Genomic DNA, 22,247 nt, shown 5'->3' on the forward strand with positions numbered 1-22,247 from the left:
CCCATTCTAAAAATTGCTTAGATGGTATTCTAACTGGTAGACATTGAAAAAGATACAGCATCCGCGGGAGAATATTCATCCTGATTGATTCTATCCCGGAGCTTAAACTCAGAAAGGGAATAACGTTCCATCTTTGTGTATTAGTTTTTATCTTTGAATTTAACGGGTTGTAGTTGATGTTATCTAACCTTGTGAAATCCTTAGGTAATCCAAACTGAATCCCTATCTCTTGCTCCATCAAAGGTTGCTAGAAACTTGGGTGTCATGATTGATGACCAACTAACCTTCAAAGATCATGTTACCTCTGTTGCTCGTTCATGCCACTTTGCATTACTAAACATAAGAAAGATCAGACCATATCTAACCCAACATGTCACCCAGCTCCTGGTGCAAGTCATGGTCATCTCCCGCCTTGACTACTGCAATGCTCTCCTAACTGGTCTCCCAGCCTGTGCGGTGAAACCTGCAGATGGTCCAGAACGCGCCGGCGCGTCTGGTCTTCGATCAGCCTAAAAGAGCACACATCACCCCTCTGTTCATTGAACTTCACTGGCTACCCTTAGCCGCCCGCATCAAATTCAAGTCACTGATGTTAGCCTACAGAATGCTTAATGGAACGGCTCCCATCTATTTGAATGCTCTTGCAAAGGCGTATGTCACAACTCGGTCCCTCTGTTTGTCAGCTCTTTTCATGTGTCGTCCCGGTCTATCTTCAAGAAACTCTTGAAAACCCAGCTCTTTAGAGAGCATCTCCTATCCTAGCACTTACCTTGTACTTTCCTACCCCCTCTATCTCTGCACTTTATCTTCCTGTACTTCCCTCTATGCCTGCACTCTATCTCCACTCTGTCACTAGTCAAACTCTGACTAGTGGGTTCCTTCCATGTAGTTTATTGTTAGCTTTTTTTAATATAGTTTGTTATATCTTCATTTGTAAGTCGCTTTGGATAAAAGTGTCTGCTAAATGCATAAACATAAACATAATGAGACACACAAATATTCAATGGACTCAGCATTCCAATTTGTCAGGGATCGGTGGTGAGGTAGGACCCAGATGCAGCTCTTTAGGTTAAAAAAAGGTTTATTTTCAAAAACAAGACAAGGCAAAAACAAAACGCGGCAGAGCCGGATCAAAAATACTATGAAAATAAAACAAGACTATGACTGTGAATAAAATAACTGAACAGGACTATGACAAAACAAGACAGGACTATGGCTATGGCTATGAGGCAAAACCAGACTTATCTTTCCGTGGCTAGGCATGAAGGGATAGTGAGGTTTCTGCAGTGACTGAAAGGAAACCAGGAGGCTAAATACTGTGGAGGGAGTGATCAGTGAATGAGGTGCAGCTGTGAACAAAGAAACAGGTGACGTGAGTGAACCGATTGTGACAGGGGAAAAACATGACTAGAACATAACCTGAAAACATGATTAAACATAAACTGTGACATTAAACCTAAACTGTGAGAACATAGACTGTGATACAATTCCAGTTGTACATGGTCTTAATTGAAGCTGGAGGGTCAAAATTAAATGTTAATGCTTCAGTTTTATTAATATTAATTTTGTAACCTGAAATTGAACCAAATTCTTCTAGCAATTTCATCAATTTTGGGAGTGTCTGAATAGGTTGTGTTGTACTTATCAATAAATCGTCTGCAAATAGGGTCAGTTTTTGCTACCTGGATGACATTGTTACCCCCTTTATATCAGACCTCTGCATTATTAGCTGACTTATGTGTTCTACAAACAAGGCGAAGAGCAGCAGCAACGCACAACACCCCTGTCTCGTTCCTCTTTCCAGAATGTAAGAGCTAGAACTTGACTCTCTTGTTGACAGCACTATAGCTTCAATGCGTACAACACTGGACAATGTTGCCCCTCTGAAAAGGAAGGTAATCAGTCAGAAGAGGTTGGCTCCTTGGTATAATTCACAGCTGCGTGCGTTAAAGCAGACTGCAAGAAAGCTGGAGAGACAGTGGCGTTCCTCTAATTTAGAAGAGTCTCAATTAGTCTGGAAAGATAGTTTAATAACGTATAAGAAAGCACTTTGTAAAGCTAGAACTGCTTATTATTCATTATTGATAGAAGAGAATAAGAATAATCCCAGGTTTCTTTTCAGCACTGTTGCCAGGCTGACAAAGAGTCCGAGCTCTGTTGAGCCATGTATTCCTTTAACTCTCAGCAGTGATGATTTCATGAGATTCTTTATCATTAAAATTGTTTCTATCAGAGAGAAGATTAATGGAATCCTTCCCACTATTATCACTGATGTATCATCAAGTAGAGCAGCTTTAGAAGTATCTTTAGAACCTGATTTGTATTTAGACAGCATCTGCCCAGTTGATCTTTCTGAGCTAACAACAGCAATAGTCTCTTCTAAACCATCAACTTGTATGTTAGACCCAATCCCAACCAGACTGTTCAAGGAGGTTTTCCCCTTAATTGACATTTCCATATTGGATTTGATCAATTGGTCTTTGTTGATAGAATATGTACCTCAGACTTTTTAGGTTGCTGTAATTAAACCTTTACTTAAAAAACCTACTCTTGATTCAGAAGTGTTGGCTAATTATCGACCTATATCCAATCTCCCTTTTTTGTCTCCAGTCTTTGTTGTGTGACTTGTCTCATAACGTGCAATGTTTTCTTGATGTTATCTTGGGTCTGTCTTTATCTGACAACGCCAGTCTGGTCCTCATGTATTAATGCCAGTAGTATCAATTCTATTCGTTTAGATAATATGGAGGTGAATAGTTTGTAGTCGTTATTTAAAAGACTTACAGGACGGTAATTCCCACACTCCAATTTGTCTTTCCCCTCTTTAGGTATGATCGAAATCACCGGCTCCCTCTATGGGAGGTTTTGTTTTCCAAAACCCAGTTGAATGTTTTTAATAGTGTTGGAATTAGTTGATCTTGTATTGTTTTGTACCATTCTGTGAGAAAACCATCTGTTCTTGGAGACTTCCCCCTTTCATCCTCTTGATTGACAAGTGAGTTTCTTCTTTTGTTATTTTAGATATTAATTTACCATTTTGTTAGTCGGTGATCTTTGGAAGGCTTATCTGGGACAAAAAGGCATCGATTTGGTTGTCGTTGCTTGTCTGTGGTTGGGAATATAATTTCTTATAGTATTCTTGGAAGTATTGTATTTTTTTCAGACGAGTTTCTATTACATTCGTTACAGAGTCTTATTTTATATAGTTCTGTCTGCTTGTTGTTTTCTTAACCTATATGATAAAAGTTTCAGTGGTTTCCCACCAGTCCCACAGTATTGGAGCTTTTTTTAAATTTCCTGAATATTTATTTAATCTATTTCTTTTTTTAATTTTATGATCTTACGTTTGTTGTTGTCTTTCCATGTTCAATTTTTTAGTTTTTGCTCCCTAATTTTGAGGAGATGGCTATTATTTGGCCCCTCAACACTGCTTTTGATGCATCCCAGAGAATGGGTGGGGTCACTTCCTCATCATTATTTTCCAAATATAATTTAATTTTACTTTTCAATTTATCTTTAATAATTGGGTTATTCAGAATACTTGATTTCAGTCTCCAGAGAGTAGATTTCTTATTATTCAGATAGACTGATTCATAGATGGGACCATGATCTGAAATAGTACTGGGTCCAATTTCACAGTTATCCACCCTAAAAAGATCTCCTTTAAGCATAAAGTAATCGATCGTATGAGTAATGCGAGTAGTCTCGGGTCGTTGGGTATATCTCTCTCCACACGAAATCCGTTAGGTCCCCAGAGGGGGACGGTGATGGTCTCCTGAAGGCTTGGAGCTTCTCCCTGTATCTCGGGCTCCTGTTTGACTGTGCCCTTACTTGCCCGTCGGTCCACTCTCTTCCAGGTCAGCCGCTGCACCTCCTCCATGAGCGTCGCCGGAGGTGTGGTAGTTGTCACGGTGTAGCCTCTTCTCAGCAGGTCCTCTGATGCCTCCTCCGTGGTATCGTAGGTTTTGGTCCCGTCCTCGTGTCTCACGCGCAGCCTGGCAGGGAAAAGGGTCTAAAACTGGACTTTATTTTCCTTCAGCACCTTGCCTATTTCTGTGAATTCTCTTCGTTTCTTGAATATTAGAGGTGGGTAGTCGTGGTCCAGGTTTATGTGGTTTTCTTGCCAGACAACCCCCTATTTCTGCCATGCCTTGCTGAGTATGTGTCTTTTGTTTTAAAGCTCAGACACCTGATGGAGCGTGGCAGCGCGTCCGCCGCTGGCTGCGGTCCCAGAGACCAGGACAGTCAGTGCGGTTACATGCGGGCTATCGGATCAGATTAATTGTTAAATTACAATAAGATTGAGTTATTCAGCTCATGTAACAAGCTTAATCCGACAAGAAATCGAATCGGATCGGTTACTTGCGATCAAATTAAGACCCTGGGATAACTAGATCCAATTTGCCAGTTAACGTGCCTGGAGACGACAGTGGATGGGATCGAGTGTTCTGCGCATGCTCGAGATTTTTTTCCCTCGATCGTTACCCGGAAGTCGAAGAAGACGAGATTACCGTTGTTGTCACCGCCGTCAGAAAGAAACAAACAACGTGATGGAGAATGCGCCGTTGTACATCGTGTTTGTGCGATAACCATGCTCATCACAAATGTAGAGGGATGTAGCTTCATCGTGCTCTTCGTTCGCCATCTTTCTTGAATGCCTTAGTTTTGTTGTTGTTGGTGGTGAAGACATCAACCGGAGGTGGCTCTATTAGCGATAGTTGAAATGGGTACAGCGCCACTTAACTACTGTGGTATTGCATGCTTTATGCCAGTGATTAGATCTGTTCACCACCATGTAACAAAGGATAATTACCCTTGCTCAGATAAGGAGCATAACCCAACTATAGCTATAATCGAGTTAATCTCATAATGTAAACCCACTGATTGATTTATTTGGGTAATAGGTTACATTGCAGCCAACAGCCAAGCTTACAATAAACAGAGTTTATCTTACATTTGTGGTGTTTAGGCTTTATTCTGAAGCTTTTACACTCTACTTACTGCACAAGTTGAGCCAATGTCAGCCGTTTGCAAGACATTTACAATAGTAGAGTATAATAGCTAGGGAACCTGTCTGTGAGTTGTAACTTTAGTAATAGTAACGGCAGTATAGTACTGCTATTTAACACAGCTAGCTTAGCTTTACACTTGCTGTTAGTCAAAATGAAGAAATCAACACCTAATGCTTTAAAAGTTCATTAATGTTACGTACCTCTACTTTGAGCCAGTTTTTCCTCCTCCTCATTCCTTCGCTTTCTAAAAGCAGCACCTGACGGCTTGGGTACCCTTTTCATGATAAAAGATGAAAAAAAAATGTTGCTAAAAATAACAGGACAACGTCCTTGTTTATTAATTGAAGAAGCTGGGATGCGCTGCCCCTCCCCCACCTCACCTTCCACTAGCGTCAGGTTCAGGGCGAATGTCAGCCAGTCAGCAAATAGATTTTTTAATTTGAGCTTTTCTGTTCTTTTTATTATTTATTTAAAATGAAAAAGTGTCAAAAAATTTGAAGGATGGGTTCCGCCTGGTTCGCCTATGCCCAAAGCCGGCCCTGTAGTGTTGGGAACTTTGAGTCTTTTGGCTGAATCGGATCATTTACTCTCGAACAGTAAATTGAACGAATCTTTGAACGAATCATTTCGTTCATTTTTCCAGCAGGTGGCGCTGTATTCCTACTGTGGGCGTTGCACAAAATAGCCACGGTTCTAAACACTTAAGAAGACACTAAGAGAACACACTAAGAAAACTATGTTTCCTTCAGCTGAGCTGACAAAGTACAAAACACAAAATGCCACAAACAGTTCAAACCATGTGAAAACCTGGGAAAGCAAATACACAATAAGGTGACTTGTGTCTGTATCCTCCCTGCCATTGTTGTTTCAAGCCCGACACTGACTCAGTAGCTGTCACGTGACAAATTAACGAACGAGAACGATCTGTTCAGCCATGTCACATGACAGCTGGTAGAGAACAAGTGAATGTAAAACTCAAATTGATTTTGACAATTAGTAACAAGTGAGAAAGAAGTAACAATAAGTTCCTTAAAATGTTACATAGTGCATTTATTATGGGTGCCAATGCCAAAGGCAGGGCACACATATTACTATTGTGAATACTTATTGTGAGAATGCTTTAAGGCATTCTCACTATTGTTTTCCTGTTTCTCTTTTTTTGGCACTTAACTACTCCTGCAATCTTTCACCGATTTCAACAATTTTGGTATCGAAACGTTCAGCTCCTTCGGGAAATTTATGCTATGACATTTGGTGTTGATATCTTTTATACTTTTTAAACTATTTAACTTTTAATTCCCGTCATTCAAATGAATGGAAATTTCTTTCAACTCTTCAAAAACTTCCTCCTCTTTCCAACCTAACTAGTTCAACATACATTGAGCTGGAGACACCATTCAAACTTTAAAATGTTCACAAGACATTCAGCTATTACCAAATTATTCAGCTTCTTCAAATATTAAGCCAATTTTGAAATATGACAGTTCAAAAAACATGAACATTTTTGCTCCTTCTTGATTTTTATGAATGAGAAGATTAGAGTGGCACACAGATCATTTTAACTTTTTCTGATATTCAAACAAATTCCTCTAACTTTAATACTGTTTAACTCAGATAAACAAATTATACCTTAAAATGTAGGTACACCTGTCCTCTTTCAGCTGATGTAACTACTAAAGAGCTCACATTTACAGAATTACAGCTGTGAGCCTTGAAGCGAGAGAAACCTTTCAATTTCTCTCACTAACTCCAATGGAAATTTGGTCTGACGCCAGAGAGAGGTTCAACTGTGTTCAACTCGCTGCCGTTTAAATTTCTTTCACTCCATTGAAATAAAAACTACATTGCCGTGTTCCTCCAAGCCTTCTGCTTCTTATGGTCTTCAAATTATTTTCCTCGCTCTTCCAGTTTTCTCACAGGAGGTCATAGTATCCAAAAAAGCAATTTCTGCAGGTTATACAGGGAGAGAGCTCGTTAAGCTGCAGCTGTTGACAAACATTGCTATCACGGATGACATCACTCTTCCCCTCCCTGCTGTATATTACACTGAAGCCATTGTTAGCCCGATTTTTTTTCATTGGAAGCTCAAGAATAAGCTGGAGAAATCGTTTATTAAAAAAGTATTTATTAGTGGTAACAAGTAAAGTATATTGCAGCGCTGGACTCGGAGTGCCAGAGCTCCCGCAGGAAATCCGTCAGGCCAAGCCCCGATATCCGGAAACATGTCATATTTATATTCAGCTTTATCTCACAGAAGTTGTTTTCACACTTGTCAGAGTATAATTGGCCAGTCTTCAGTGGCATGATCAGGCCAACCGCTGTCCTTGTTGTGTTCTTTGGATGTGATAAACAATGTGTGTGTGTGTGCTGTTTTTAGGCGTGGATCTAATGTACCAGACCTATCTGCCCTAAAAGAGATGTTTTGTCTGACCCAGTTGTTTATGTCATTCTAAGGTCTTGGACCCTTTTAAGGTCATCGATTGTGCAGTATGAGCAGAGTGGAAAAGTACCAGCTAGGAACATAGGTTATTTAGTAAAATACAGAATATGAACTTATAATGTCTAAGATCAAAGCCAATTATATTTTAACTATTACTCACTTGATTTCTGCTAAATTTTCACTAGATTCAGCTTTTTGAGCATGTTCAACTAATCCCATTCAACTTAAAATGCATTCTCACAGCTGTTTCGCAGGAACAGCTTTTTTTCTAGTTATTTTTCCGTTTCCGTCACGTTTTTCGGCGCGCTACTCGTCCCGCAGCGAAGGTCCGACTAAAATAAAAAAACACATGGCTGCGTGTGCGCCGATGGGGAGAAGTGTGCTTGTATTTTTCTCTCTCATTACTCGAAAGGAATAGCGGATAAATGGGGAAAAAGCGGGCAAATTGTCAATGGAAAAATGAATGGAGAAGGCCTTAACTGCCTCCCCTTGGAGGCCTCGTAACTCAGCCATACAGCGTCACACACACATCATTCAAAGTTTGTGTGTGACAGGAAAGACTCAGCTTTAACTGTGGTAAAGGGCTTGTTAATAGCTTATACAGCTTTGACACAACGGCAGTTTACGTTTTAGGTGTCCAGAGGAGGTCGTCTCATGTCGGTTACACTGTAACTGTCACTCTAAAAATCTTTAAAAAGCAATTTCTCGAACAAATGCCTCTCACGTCCAAAATATCTGCCTGATCTGGATAAATTATACATCAAAACGTAGGTATTTTAGTTCTCTTTCACCCAATGTGACTGTCATTGAGCTTTGCCTCACAGATTTCTCACAAATCACCTCTGAGCGAAGAGAGGGAACATTCCATCCCATTATAAAACGGCCGAGCCCTGAAATCAGTCGGAAAAATAATTTTAAAACTGCCATAATAAAGGAGCCACCCCCGTCCCTTCTGGCGCTCACGGTGAAAGAATTATTCGGAATCGACTTCTACTTTTCGAACAGCGAGCGTTTGTTCCAGATTTCTGCCTCAATATGAAAACCCCATGATTTTAAGGGGACAAAGTGAGGTGCAGATTTGATAGTTGACAGTCACAGCTGTTGCCCATAGCAACTAATGCTGACCACACCCAAGATTGCTGCCCTGTTCTATCACAGCTGATGAAGCCAGAGCCAAGATGGCGGATGAGGGCAGAGCCAAGATGGCTGATGAGGGCAGAGTAAACATAGCAGCAGAAGGGCGGCAGCAGGAACAGGAGCAGGGCAGCAGGAGGGCAGGAGCAGGGCAGCAGAAGGGCAGCATTAGGGCAGGAGCAGGTCAGCAGGAGGGCAGCATTAAGGCAGCAGCAGGGCAGGAGCAGGGCAGCAGGAGGGCCCTCCTGCTACCCTTCTGCTGCCCTTCTGCTGCCCTGCTTCTGCCCTCCTGCTGCCCTTCTGCTGCCCTGCTTCTGCCCTGCTTCTGCCCTGCTCCTGCTGCCCTCCTGCTGCCCTGCTCCTGCCCTTCTGCTGCCCTTCTGCTGCCCTGCTGCTGCACTTCTGCTGCGCTGCTCCTGCTGCCCTGATGCTGCCCTGTTCCTGCCTTGATGCTGCCCTGTTCCTGCCCTTCTGCTGCCCTGCTGCTGCCCTTCTGCTGCCCTTCTGCTGCGCTGCTCCTGCTGCCCTGCTGCTGCCCTTCTGCTGCGCTGCTCCTTCTGCCCTGCTGCTGCCCTTCTGCTGCACTGCTGCTGCCCTGCTCCTGCCCTGCTGCTGCCCTGCTGTTGCCCTTCTGCTGCCCTTATGCTGCCCTGCTGCTGCCCTGCTCCTGCCCTGATGCTGCCCTGTTCCTGCCCTGATGCTGCCCTGTTCCTGCCCTTCTGCTGCCCTGCTGCTGCCCTTCTGCTATGTTTACTCTGCCCTCATCAGCTATCTTGGCTCTGCCCTCATCCGCCATCTTGGCTTCATCAGCTGTGATAGAACAGGGCAGCCATCTTGGGTGTGGTCAGCATTAGTTGCTATGGGCAACAGCTGTGACTGCCAACTGTCAACTGTCAAATCTGCACCTCACTTTGTCCCCTTAAAATCATGGGGTTTTCATATTGAGGCACAAGTCTCGAACAAACGGTCGCTGTTCGAAAAGTAGAAGTCGGATCCGAATAATTCTTTCACCGTGAGCGCCAGAAGGCACGGGCGAAGCCAGCGGTGTAATTTTTATTCTTCTACCCCCCGGCTCCTATTTTATGGCAGTTTTAAAATGAGTTTTCCGACTGATTTCAGGGCTCGGCCGTTTTATAATGGGATGGAATGTTCCCTCTCTGCGCTCAGAGGGGATTTGTGAGAAATCTGTGAGGCCCAGCTCAATGACAGTCACATTGGGTGAAAGACAACTAAAATACCTACGTTTTGATGTATAATTTATCCAGATCAGGCAGATATTTTGGACGTGAGAGGCATTTGTTCGAGAAATTGGTTTTTAAAGATTTTTAGAGTGACAGTTACAGTGTAACTGACATGAGACGACCTCCTCTGGACACCTAAAACGTAAACTGCCGTTGTGTCAAAGTCGTATAATTAACTAGAAAATTTCTGAAGAAATTTTGATGGGTGCCCAGCTGCTGCCCGTCTTCTGCCCGTCCACACAGACACACAGATGAGAGCTGAGAGCTACTAGTTGCCAGATATTTCAAATCCAGTCTGAAAAATTAGATTTTGGTTTGTTCTGGTGAAACCTGCCTGCTTTATACAGCATGAGTGAGGTTAACCACACAGAAGCCAGAGAGAGACAGAGGAGGACAGGCTGTGTCCCCTGAGAACAAACAGCTGTTTGAATGGATTTAAAAGTCAAAATTTAAAAAAATTGAACTTTTCAGTAAGAGAAAGGTCTGCTGAAGACACTGATGTGATTTATATCAAGGTCCTGTGTAAAATATAGGTTTTATAGCAGTTTGAATGCAGCCCTCACTATCAGCTTAAAGGAGAGAAGGAGGGCCTGTTTATAATGGAAATGTGTGATTTTGCTCTGAATCTGAGGTGATTTGAGAGAAAAAGCATAAGTTAAAGCACAAATATGGATAGAAGACATAAATAGCTTCATCTTAAGCAATAATTTATCCAGTTTTAACAGAAATTGTGGATGTTAAGGAGGTTTTAGGCTGTGATTAGTGTGGTTTCTGTGGATTTCCCTGTATTTCTAATGGAGAGGGCCTGTTTTTTATGAAAATGTGTGACTTTGCTCTGAATCTGAGGAGATTTGAAAGAAAAGGCATAATTTATAGCACAAATATGGAAAGAAGACATAAATAGCTTCATTTTGAGCAAGACTTTATCCAGTTTTAACAAAAATAGTGGATGTTAGGGAGGTTTTAGGCTGTGATTAGTGTGGAGGATGAGTGGTTTCTGTGGATTTCCCTGTATTTCTAATGGAGAGGGACAGTGCTGATTCTAAGGTCATTTTCTCAAAAACCATTTTAGTAATGAGAGAGAAAGATACAAGCACACTTCTGCAGACCCAGACGCACGTTTTGAGGTATCATATGTGTGCTTTAGACAGCATGAGTGAGGTTAACCACACAGAAGCCACAGAGAGAGACAGAGGAGGACAGGCTGTGCCCCCTGACAACAAACAGCTGTTTGAATGGATTTAAAAGTCAAAATTTTAAAAAATTGAACTTTTCAGTAAGAGAAAGCTCTGCTGAAGACACTGATGTGATTTATATCAAGGTCCTGTGTAAAATATAGGTTTTATATCAGTTTGAATAAAGCCTTCACTGTCAGCTTAAAGGAGTGAAGGAGGGCCTGTTTATCATGGAAATGTGTGATTTTGCTCTGAATCTGAGCTAATTTGAGGGAGAAACATATGTTAAAGTACAGAGATGGTAAGAAGACATAAATAGCTTCATCTTAAGCAAGAATTTATCCAGTTTTAACAGAAATTGTGGATGTTAAGGAGGTTTTAGGCTGTGATTAGTGTGGTTCGCTGCGGGACGAGTAGCGCGCCGAAAAACGTGACGGAAGCGGAAGTATGAGCAATAGTAATATGTGTGCCCTGCCTATGGCATGGGGCACCCATAACTATTCACAATGATATGTGTGCCCTGCCTTTGGCATTGGCACCCATAATTATGATTTCATGACAAATGAATGAACATCACAAATCAGACATCATTCATTTCCTCCTTCGTTTCTCAGTCCACAGTAGAGCCCTTTGCGGGGCTGTTTTCTTTACCCCGCTCCTGCTGAATGAGAATTTATGCCCGCACAATAATAGAAATGCATTGATTTTGTGTCTTCTCCCGTCCCGCAGGAGAAAACAGGCTATTAATAAAGAGATTCACGGACAATTGAGAAACTTCACCAAATATCACACTTGCCTTGCTTTGTCTTTGTGCTGTAAAGACCTTCTTTGAGCTTCCTTTCCACATCATTTATTGACATCCTGTCGCTAGGCTACATCCCGATCTCAGTGTTTACAGCCACCAGCAGTTGAGTTGTGAACGAATCAAAACTGTTTCCTGTGCGAGGAGCCATAACCCGAGGAGTTGACTCGTGAACGAATCAAAACTGTTTCCTGTGCGAGGAGCCATAACCCGAGGAGTTGACTCGTGAACGAATCAAAACCGTTTCCTGTGCGAGGAGCCGTAACCCGAGGAGTTGACTCCTGAACGAATCAAAACCGTTTCCTGTGCGAGGAGCCGTAACCCGAGGAGTTGACTCCTGAACGAATCAAAACTGTTTCCTGTGCGAGGAGCCGTAACCCGAGGAGTTGACTCGTGAACGAATCAAAACTGTTTCCTGTCCTGCTGACTGAGCTTATGCAGCTGCCGCCTGGCATGTGGCGAGAGATGGTACTGCATGGAAATTAATTAATCGTTTCTGTTTCCTGTCGTGCTGACTGAGTTTATGCAGGAGCCGCCTGTCATATGGGGAGGAAGGGTGCTGCGTGAAAACGAACGAATCACTCACTGAGACTACTCGTTACTCCCGAGTCATATAAAAGATTAGTTAATATAGAACGAATCGTTTGCGAACTACACATCACTACGGCCCTGCCAGAGACCGATGCGCTCTCTCAATCTGCAGGTCGGGCATGTTGTTAGTCAGCTTGAGACCTTCACAGAGTAGATTTTATCATCAAATGAGATCATTGTGGTTGATTCCTTCTCGAATCCCTCCGGCACCCCATAGGTCCTTATGTTCTCACGTCTGGAGCGACTTTCCAGATCCAACAACTTGTCCTCCAGCTTGGTGTGCAGCTGTAGCATAGCCGTGATGGGTTACATGCGTGATGACGTCTTCAGTGTTTTGGTTTCTCTTTTCTGCTCTCCCAATTTACCCTTCCGCCTCGTCGAGTCTGGCATTCGCCCTAACTATTTCTTCTTTTATTGTCCCTAATTGTTCTGTTTTCTTGGCGAAACTCTTAGTTCTCGCAGAATCAGTTCCGTGTCGGCCATTTCTCCACGCTGCACCATGCTGCCTGTGCGTGTGTGTGTGAAGGATGCACACACAAACACACTAGTTGAAAAAGTACTACACATTTTTTGACTAAATGTTAGGACTTATCATCATCAACTCCTAGTAGTCTTGAGTAATTCTAAACATCCAAAGTGGCTTAAACTTTTGCACAGCACTGTATATTCAGTTAGCTGCTGCGTCCAACTGCTGTGATTCCTACATTAATGAACATGAGAGAAATCAAGATGGGTAAAACTGCACCCATATTTATGATTAATCAGTGACATGTCTTAAAACTCTTGACCGTCTATATGTCTCTGTCTTCTTCCATCTTTTCATTCTCTGCAGGAGCACCTGAAATTATGCCAGTATGAGCAGTTGCAGTGCACCAACCCAGGCTGTGAGGAGGTGCAACAGAGGAGGTACCTGCAGAAACACCTGACAAACACCTGTCCTCACCGCAGGGAGGCCTGCCCCTACTGTAGGCAGCTGTTCCAGCTCGGTATCATTCAGGTAATGTCCATCCAAACAGTGTGGAACTACCCTGTTGTAGACACATCGGTAAAGAGTATGACGCTCCAGTCAGAAAAGACTTTTCCATCTAAATGTGGGGTCCAGCTAAAACATTTGTCGTACAAACTTTCAACTTACAAGCTTAAATGTCACCTCTTGTTATTATTTGTTTTTAAAAAGAAATCACATTTAAAATTAGGGCCGGGACTCGATTAAAAAAAAATGTAATCTAATTAATTAGATTAGATCAGGGCACATTTCATATAGAGCAGGTCTATACAATACTTTTCATTATTTTAATTCTAATAATATTCACTCAGTGAGTAATCGTACCTGCCCACTGGACTTGTGGGCTCATGGCTGGTGCTTGGTGCTGTTGCTTCTGCTGCTGACTCTGAGGGGCTCAGACAAAGTTTCCCAGTTATGTGGCGCTGCATCATACTATTATTTAAATGATATAACATTACATTAAGACACAACGCCACACATTACATTAACTTGATAATTAATTAACTTGAACGGTGCTTTGCAGTCACAGTTCAACATATTGCCTTACCCGTTCCATCGTCCTCATTCGACGTTACAAACCGCGAGCTCGTTTTAGTGAAGTTGTTTTAGTGAAGTTGCATTTTTGCATATTTAGATGCGTCTGTTTCCAGATCTTTCCTCTTTTTAATTCTAGCCTTCTCCACGCCACCCTTGCTCTTTCAAACACCACTGACATGTTACGTCAATTCAATTCAGTTTTATTTATATAGCGCCAAATTACAACTAATGTCATCTCAAGGCACTTACATAATATAGTCCAATTCAAGCCAATTGGAATTCAATTCATTGCAATCATAATCCAATGAAATCCAATTAATTCATTTAAAAATAATCCAAGTCATTCATGTAGACCCAATTCAAAAACAATATCCTAGCCAAGGAAACCAACAGATTGCACCGAAACTTGTCTTCAGTCCAGTCTCCTGTCCTGAGCGTGCCTGTGGCAACTGTAGAAAGGAACGACTCCCTTTTAACAGGAAGAAACCTCTGGCAGAACCAGACTCAGGAAGGGTGGCCACCCGCCTTGACCAGCTGGGGTTTGAGAAGACAGAAAAGAGGGGGGAAAAACACCATAACACCATTCAAATGATACCTATTGGAACAGGGAAACACAAGTTAATAACCACAATAATGTCACATGTGCATAATATCATTTGAAAAATTAAACAGGGGGAAAAAGAGAGCAAAGTGAGGAAAGGTGTGACAGATGAGGTCCCCCAGCAGTCTAAGCTTATAGCAGTTTAACTATGGGATGTTTCAGGATTACCTGAGCCGTCCCTAACTATAATCTTTATCAAAAAGTTTTAAGCCTAATCTTAAAAGTGGAAAGGGTATCTGCTTCCCAGACATTTACTGGCAGCTTATTCCACAAGAGAGGGGGCTAATAACTGAAGGCTCTGCCTCCCATTCTACTTTTAGAAACTCTGAGAGGAACTAGTAAACCTGCAGTTTGGGAGCAAAGTGCTCTGTTAGGAAAATATCTTACAATGAGATCTTTAAGATATGATGGAGCTTTATATGTGCGGAGAAGAATCTTAAATTCTATTCTGAATTTAACAGGGAGCCAATGAAGAGAAGCTAAAACTAGAGAAACATGATCTCTCCTGTTAGTTCTCATCAGAACTCTGGCTGCAGAATTTTGGATGAAAAAAGCTGGATGAAAAGCTGGAGGCTTTTCAGAGAATATGTGGGACAGCCCAATAATAAATAATTACAGTCGTCCAATCTTGAAGAAACAAATGTATGGATTAGTTTTCCTGCATCACCCTGAGACAGGATGTTCCTGATTTTGGCAATATTACGAAGGTGAAAGAAGGCAGTCCTAGAAACCGGTTTTATATGTGTGTCAAATGATAAATTCTGCTCAAAAGTAACTCCAAGGTTCCTCACTGTAGAACTAGAAGCCAAGGAAATACCATCTAGAGTAACTATATAACAAGACAATTTCTCCCTGAAGTGCTCAGGTCCAAAGAGAACAACTTCAGTTTTGTCTGAATTTAAAAGCAGACAGTTCTGAGTCATCCAGGTCTTTATGTCTTTAACACAGGCTTGTAGTCGGACCAACCTATTGGTTTCATCTGGTTTCATAGATACGTCCAGCTGAGTATCATCAGCATAACAATGGAAATTTATGCCATGCTGTCTAATAATGTTACCTAATGGAAGCATGTACAAAGTAAAAAGAATTGGTCCAAGCACAGAACCCTGAGGAACTCCATGACTTTAATTTACAAGAACAAACTGGAATCTATCAGATAAATATGACTTAAACCAGCCTAATGCAGTTCCTTTAATCCCAATAACATGTTCAAGTCTCTGTAACAGAGTGCTGTGATCGATCGTGTCAAATGTAGCACTGAGATCCAACAGGACAAGCACAGAAACAAGTCCGCTATCAGAGGCTAAGAGGAGAGCATTGGTAACTTTCACCAGCGCTGTTTCTGGTCAAGGAAAAGCCAAGATCTGTTTGATATCTTTCAATCTAGACCAAACCACAGTACTGAGACAGCGCTAATTAAGGTGATAAATGACATTCGCCTAAACTCTGACACTGGTAATATGTCAGTTTTGGTTTTACTGGATCGAAGGGCTGCATTTGATACCGTCGACCATTCTATACTATTAGAAAGATTAGAAAAATGGATTGGACTGTCTGATACAGTCCTTTGCTGGTAGATCATACCTACAAGACAGATTACTTTTTTTTCCATTGGCAACTTTGTTTCCCAGAAGGTTGACATGAGGTATGGAGTTCCTCAAGGTTCAGTCCTTGGTCCTCTCTTATTTAATCTTTACATGCTTCCCTTAGGAAAACTTTTGTGAGACAACAATATCAACTACCATACCTATGCAGATGATACTCAAATTTACATTGCCCTCTCTCCTGATGACTACAGCCCGATTGATTCCCTTTATCATTGTATCTCACTGATAAATGACTGGATGTCCCACAATTTCCTGCAGCTAAACAAAACAGAAGTTATTGTTTTTGGTCCTAACAAAAATGAGAGAATTGAGGTCAGCGCTTATCTGAAAACCCTATCACTACAGACTACAAGCCATGCCAGAAATTTGGGTGTTATATTAGATGCTGACTTACACTTTGAAAACCAGATTAATTCACTCACCAAGTCGGCATTTTACCACCTAAAAAAATATAGCAAGGATTAGAAGCCTTCTATCTAAACCAGACCTGGAAAAACTTGTCCATGCTTTTATATCGAGTAGACTAGACTACTGCAATGGGCTTTATACCGGCCTTCCAAAGAAAACCATCCAAAAATTGCAGCGTGTTCAAAATGCAGCTGCACAGGTACTCACAAAAAACAAAAAATACGACCACATTACACCAGTTCTCTGATCTTTGCATTGGCTCCCTCTGTGTTAGAGAATTTAATTTAAAATTAATTTGCTGGTCTGCAAATCCCTAAATGGTTTGGGCCCAAAATACCTGCTAAATCTCCTTATTCCCTATCAACCATCAAGAACCCTTAGGTCATCTGAAAAGGGACTGCTAATAGTTTATAGTCCAAAGACAAAAAAAGGTAAAGCATCATTCAGACATTGTGCTACTTATTTCTGGAATGAACTCCCTTGAAACACTTAGATGTGCCCCAAATGTTGCTATTTTTAAATCAAAACTAAAAACATTCTTGTTTTGTCAGGCCTTTGAAATGTGATGATGAGTGCCAATGGTTAGAGTTACAGATGCTCTTGAGTGTCTATTTTCTCCCTTTAACTTGTCTTTTTTTTTTTCTTACCAAAGCATTTAATTAATTCTATCTTGCACTACTTCTGGTTCTGTTACAGAAGGTTTTATTGTCTTGCTTTGTTTTATGTGTCTTTGCACATTTTTATCTTTTCATCTTTTTATTCTGTTATTTATTTTCCTGCTATGTAAAGCACATTGAGTTGCACTTGTGTATGAAATGCGCTATACAAATAAAATTGCCTTGCCTTGCCTTGACTTGAATGTCTTTCCTGTCCTTTCCTTGCTTTGTCACATGATACTCTGACATGCTTCCAAATAGGGGGTCCATGACAAATTTCTGGTCCAGGACCAGAGCCCTGCACTATTCTTCCTGTTGATGGCTTTACTCTCACATTTTTCCTCCTCCTTCACTCTTGTCTAGAGGATCTTTTAGAGACATAACTGTAGAACTTTCCAGTAATTGTCTCTTTGGTCATACAAAAATTTATATTAAAATTGTTCACGTGGTGGTGTGTGTGAGGGAGCATGCACAGTTTGCCTCGGAGCACAGGTGCTCAGGTACTCGATTACTATAACAGCGCTGTCACAGGTATTTGGTCTCTTTTGCATTCACGCGTGTGGATTGTTGTCAGGACTGGTGCGCCTTGTCGATACTACAATTTACAATTTTTCTCTGTCACCATAGCGTACATGTCACCACTCACCATTTAGCGAAGTACAATGAGTGTAACTGCAGCATGCAGGCTGATGGGTGGTGGATGTTAACATGTATGGATCTGTGTTAAATAAAACCTGACGGAAACCCGAGTTGTGCCCGCCGTACTTTCCTGGCATATCCTTCCAGAGGGGAGTTTATTCAGAAGACGGGAGCTCAATAAAAATCTGGACAATAACTGTTCATGCTATCTTCTTCATATGACTCAAGATCAAGATCTTGTTTTTGTTGTAATGCTGCTGCTTGCGCTAGGAGAGCTGCATGTTCTGCTGTCTCCTTGGCACGCACAGTTGACACTGAGCTCCCTGAGGATCTTCTCGACCCAACTGAGGAAACAGATCCATATTTACCTGCAGGTCTGCAATCCTGCAAATTAACTTGTCGCCCACATCTTCATCATCTTGTTCTAAGGAAACCTCTGAAGGTGCAGTTGGAAACGTTTGTATTTTCTCACGCTGGCGACTGATCCATTACAAAGAATTTTCAACATATGCCTATTCCCTGACATCAATTTGTTGGTGAACCATTCCTGATCCACTTTCCTTTCTTCTTCATCCATTAAAGGAATTATGGAATCATTGAGCTCCACTAATTCTTTATGCAAGTTTCATACATCACTTTCCAAAAGATCTTGCACTCTGCGTACATCTTCATTATTATGCTTGAGCAATTTCTTTCATTTTAGTTTTTTTCCCCTTTCTTGTTCCAATTATACCTATTCCAGTGGGCTTTGGCGCCCTCTTGTGGCAGAAATCTTCCAGTGTCTGTTTGTCTCCAAAATGTTCTGCCATCTTCATTAATCTATGCACAATTCAATAGCAAATGTCCAAACTTTTCGAGATCAAAAGCTAATGTACTTATAGATTATCTTAACATTAGATGGTTCCAAACTTCCGTGATTGAACAAGACACCACGTCCTTACTGTAGGACTCAGCACTTAGCCATAACAGCTATGTTAACAGAAGTAAGCCACTGCTTCTGACTCTGCACATAGCATTAACAGCTAATGTTAGCAGGACAGTCTCAGCCACAGCTCACCTTTCTAAACTCTCCCCCTTCACACTCCTAGTGTGGATCTGCTGCATGTCTTTCTTCCAGTGAAGTTTTCTGACTTTAAGTAGTGGCAGCTCCTTCCTGCTCTGCATGCCACCAAGGTGTTTTAGCAACCAGTCGAATGATTTCTCCAACTCAAAAATCTTCATTTAAACAATGATTTAAGGTCGTTGCCTAATTGATCGGTTGGTCAGAAAACTGTATTACCTCTACCCTACCGTCTAATGAGAAATTGCACTTGTCATGTGACTTACATTTAACCATATCTCAAGCACATTCCCCCTAGTGGTTAAACGTGCACACTTCACAATTACAAACTAGTATTTCTTCCTAGATGAACTTATTTTTATACCTCTTGATCTCTAGATAATATTCTAACAAACTATAATCTATTGTACAAATACATTTCTCAATATGGCTCTTAGAAGTACTGTGTTATAACCTGGAAATCTCTGACCTACCACTCATGAGTTCAAACAAAAAACATCACAAATGTTTTAAAAGCTTTAACATCAGCACCTCTCTGACAACCTGGTGGAAATTTCTTAAAATTTGAAAGTCTTCACTTCTCCCATGTACACTTACACCCACCTGGAATAACCCTGACATCCTACAAAACAAAAAAATGCTAAACTTTACTCTATGGAACAACAAAGAAATAAAACATCTTGAACATCTAATCCAAAATGGAAATTATATTTCATTCAACGCACTCATATCACAACATGGGATCAGCAGTGATCAATTTCTAGAATATCAACAATTTAAGTAAAAAATAACTAAGAAATATATCTTCATCAAACTAGACATACAACTCCCTGTTTGGGTAGCAATTTTTTTTAAGAATCTGCATGCCAAAATTGCTATCAAAAATATATAAACTATTGACACGATTTCTCTACCATCTGGCCACAAATATGTTTGAACACCTTCAGAATTACTAAAACTTCTAATTTGCCGTTTAAACAGTACAAAATTCCTCACAGAACACGTTATACAGGACAAAGGATATTCAGGATGGGTCTTACAAACTCAAACATCAGCTCACATTGCACAGATAACACACTTGATGGTTATGCATATGCTATGTGCACCTCTCCAGAAATTCTGGCTTGAGGTATGTGAGGACCTATCAACACGACTCAAATGTACTATTCCTATTTTATGTAGTATAAAATAATCTCAAATTATATTCTGAATTTAACAGGGAGCCAATGAAAAGTTAAAACTGGAGAAATATGATCTCTCCTGTTAGTTCTGATTAGAACTTTGGCTGCTGCATTTTGGATCAGCTGGAGGCTTTTCAAAGAATTTGTGGGATAGCCCAATAGTAAAGAATCACAGTAGTCCAATCAAGAAGTAACAAATGCATGGAGTACATGACTCTGGGACAAGATGCTCCTAATTTGGCTACATCACGAAGGTGAAAGAAGGCAGTCCTGGAAACCTGTTTTATATGTGCGTCAAATGATATCCTGGTAAAAAAAAATAATCCAAGGTTCCTCACTGTAGTACTAGAAGCCAAGGAAATACCATCTAGAGTAATATAGCTAAACAATTTCTCCCTTAAGCGTCCAAAGATAATGACTTCAGTCTTGCCTGAATTTAGAACCAGAGAGTTCTGAGTCATCCTGGGGCCTCATGTACAAAGGGTACGTACGCACAAAAAAGTGGCGTACACACTTTTTCACGTCAACGATCAGATGTATCAAGAGCGAAATGACCGTGGAAATGTGCGGTGCCTCACGCAAATTGCAGGGCTGTCGTACGCACTTTTCTACCGCTGTTGTTTCTTTGGCGACACTTAGAGGTGATGTTGGGAAACTGTTATAATAAATAAATGTGAACACAATTTGTCCTCAGACTGAGTGATGTGCACATCTGAGACACATGAACAATTAATACACGTGTCTGCAATTACACAAGTGCGCAAAGTGTTACAGTGTTACCTTTAAAAACAATGGCAGCTTTAGCGGTATTAGAAGAAGTGCAATTAGAAAATAGCGTGTTTTAAGAGACTGAGAGGATTTGCTGGCACATGATGACAACTGACTCATCAGCCGTTTTGAGGGCAATCCTCCTGGAACTGTGCGCAGGGCTGCGGCCGGTGTTGGAGCGCAACACAGCGAGGAGCCATGCGCTGCTTGTGCCACAGGTGATGTGCACACTGGGGTTTAAGCAACCGGGGCATTCCAGAGGGAGCTGGCCAACCGATTGGGACTGTGTCAGTCGACCCTGAGCCGAGGCATGCTGAGTGGGACGGAATTATCTGCATCTCAGCAGGTATATCAAATTCCCACAATGCAGTTGAACAGGCCTACATTGAAGCGCAATTTGAAGCGAGAGCCGGTTTTCCTAATGTAATCGGAGCTATCGACTGCACACACAGGGCTATAAAAGCCCATCACATGATGAATTTGTATATCAACAGGAAACGTTTTCATTCCATCAATGTACAGATCGTATGTGATGCGCAAATGCTTTGTGGGGGTGGCCTGGTTCAACACACGATTCATACATTCAGTAACAGAATTGTTGGGAACAGACTACAAGCTGGCACTGTGCGTGATGGGTGGCTTCTTGGTGAGTAACTTTATTTGTGTAATTGTCCTAATATTATTCCCCGTGACGTGCATTGAGCATGTGCGCCCCCAATTTCTATCCCGTCTTCACAGCATCATAGTTGGTGGTTAAAGTTAGTAACTTGCTGTTTTTTGCTGGTAAAACAACAGCTTAAGATCTTTCTAACAAGCCCCTGATCGTCTCTGTGTGCAAATGTTAATAACCCCGTACATAAAGTGTGAAGTGTCATAATTAACTTCACCTTTTCCCCGGCGCACTTCTGTTCTGGTTACTGTATGAACACGTTTGTTGTGAGTTACACAAATACAGGTATTTACCTTTAATCAGAGTCACCCACACTCCCACACCCAAACCCCTGACAGAGCAATGTCACCCATAGTTGTGCCGACTCTCTGTTCAAACCACTTCTTTTCCACCTCTGCTTGTGTGCGCTTCTCAGACGCCTCAGCATTACAGGCCTCGCTCCCGCTCTCCCACCCACTCCTCTTATGTTTGCTGTTTATATCGTAGGACAGCGTGCCAAAGAGCACATTTTTGCAGGCCTCCACTTCAGAAAGTAGCACCGCCATCTCGATTTCCGTTAAGTTATTCTTTTTCCGTCTTACTCATTCTTTTTTCTTTATTTTCTGATCGTGCAGAGAGAGGAATCGCAATTGCAGAGCTAATTTAAATATGATTTGCATATTTAAGTAGGGGCGTGGACAAGGAGGAGTCGGGTACTCAATTCCACGTTGATCGGGATG

The 22,247-nt window shown here is 41.5% G+C and overlaps 1 protein-coding gene across 2 annotated transcripts in view; it reads left to right on the forward strand.

Annotated features, from left to right (window-relative positions):
• LOC140304777 (TNF receptor-associated factor 5-like) overlaps positions 1–22,247 on the forward strand; it is a 42,178-nt gene that overhangs the window by 16,584 nt on the left and 3,347 nt on the right. For both annotated transcript variants that reach the window (XM_072383547.1, XM_072383548.1), the window contains exon 4: positions 13,228–13,392. In XM_072383547.1, coding sequence (XP_072239648.1) covers positions 13,228–13,392 — 165 coding nt within the window. The remainder of the gene's footprint in view (positions 1–13,227; positions 13,393–22,247) is intronic.

This window comes from Leuresthes tenuis, unplaced genomic scaffold (genome assembly GCF_036924035.1).
Source record: "Leuresthes tenuis unplaced genomic scaffold, fLeuTen1.0.hap1 SCAF_4, whole genome shotgun sequence".
In the NCBI taxonomy this organism is placed as follows: Eukaryota; Metazoa; Chordata; class Actinopteri; order Atheriniformes; family Atherinopsidae; genus Leuresthes; species Leuresthes tenuis.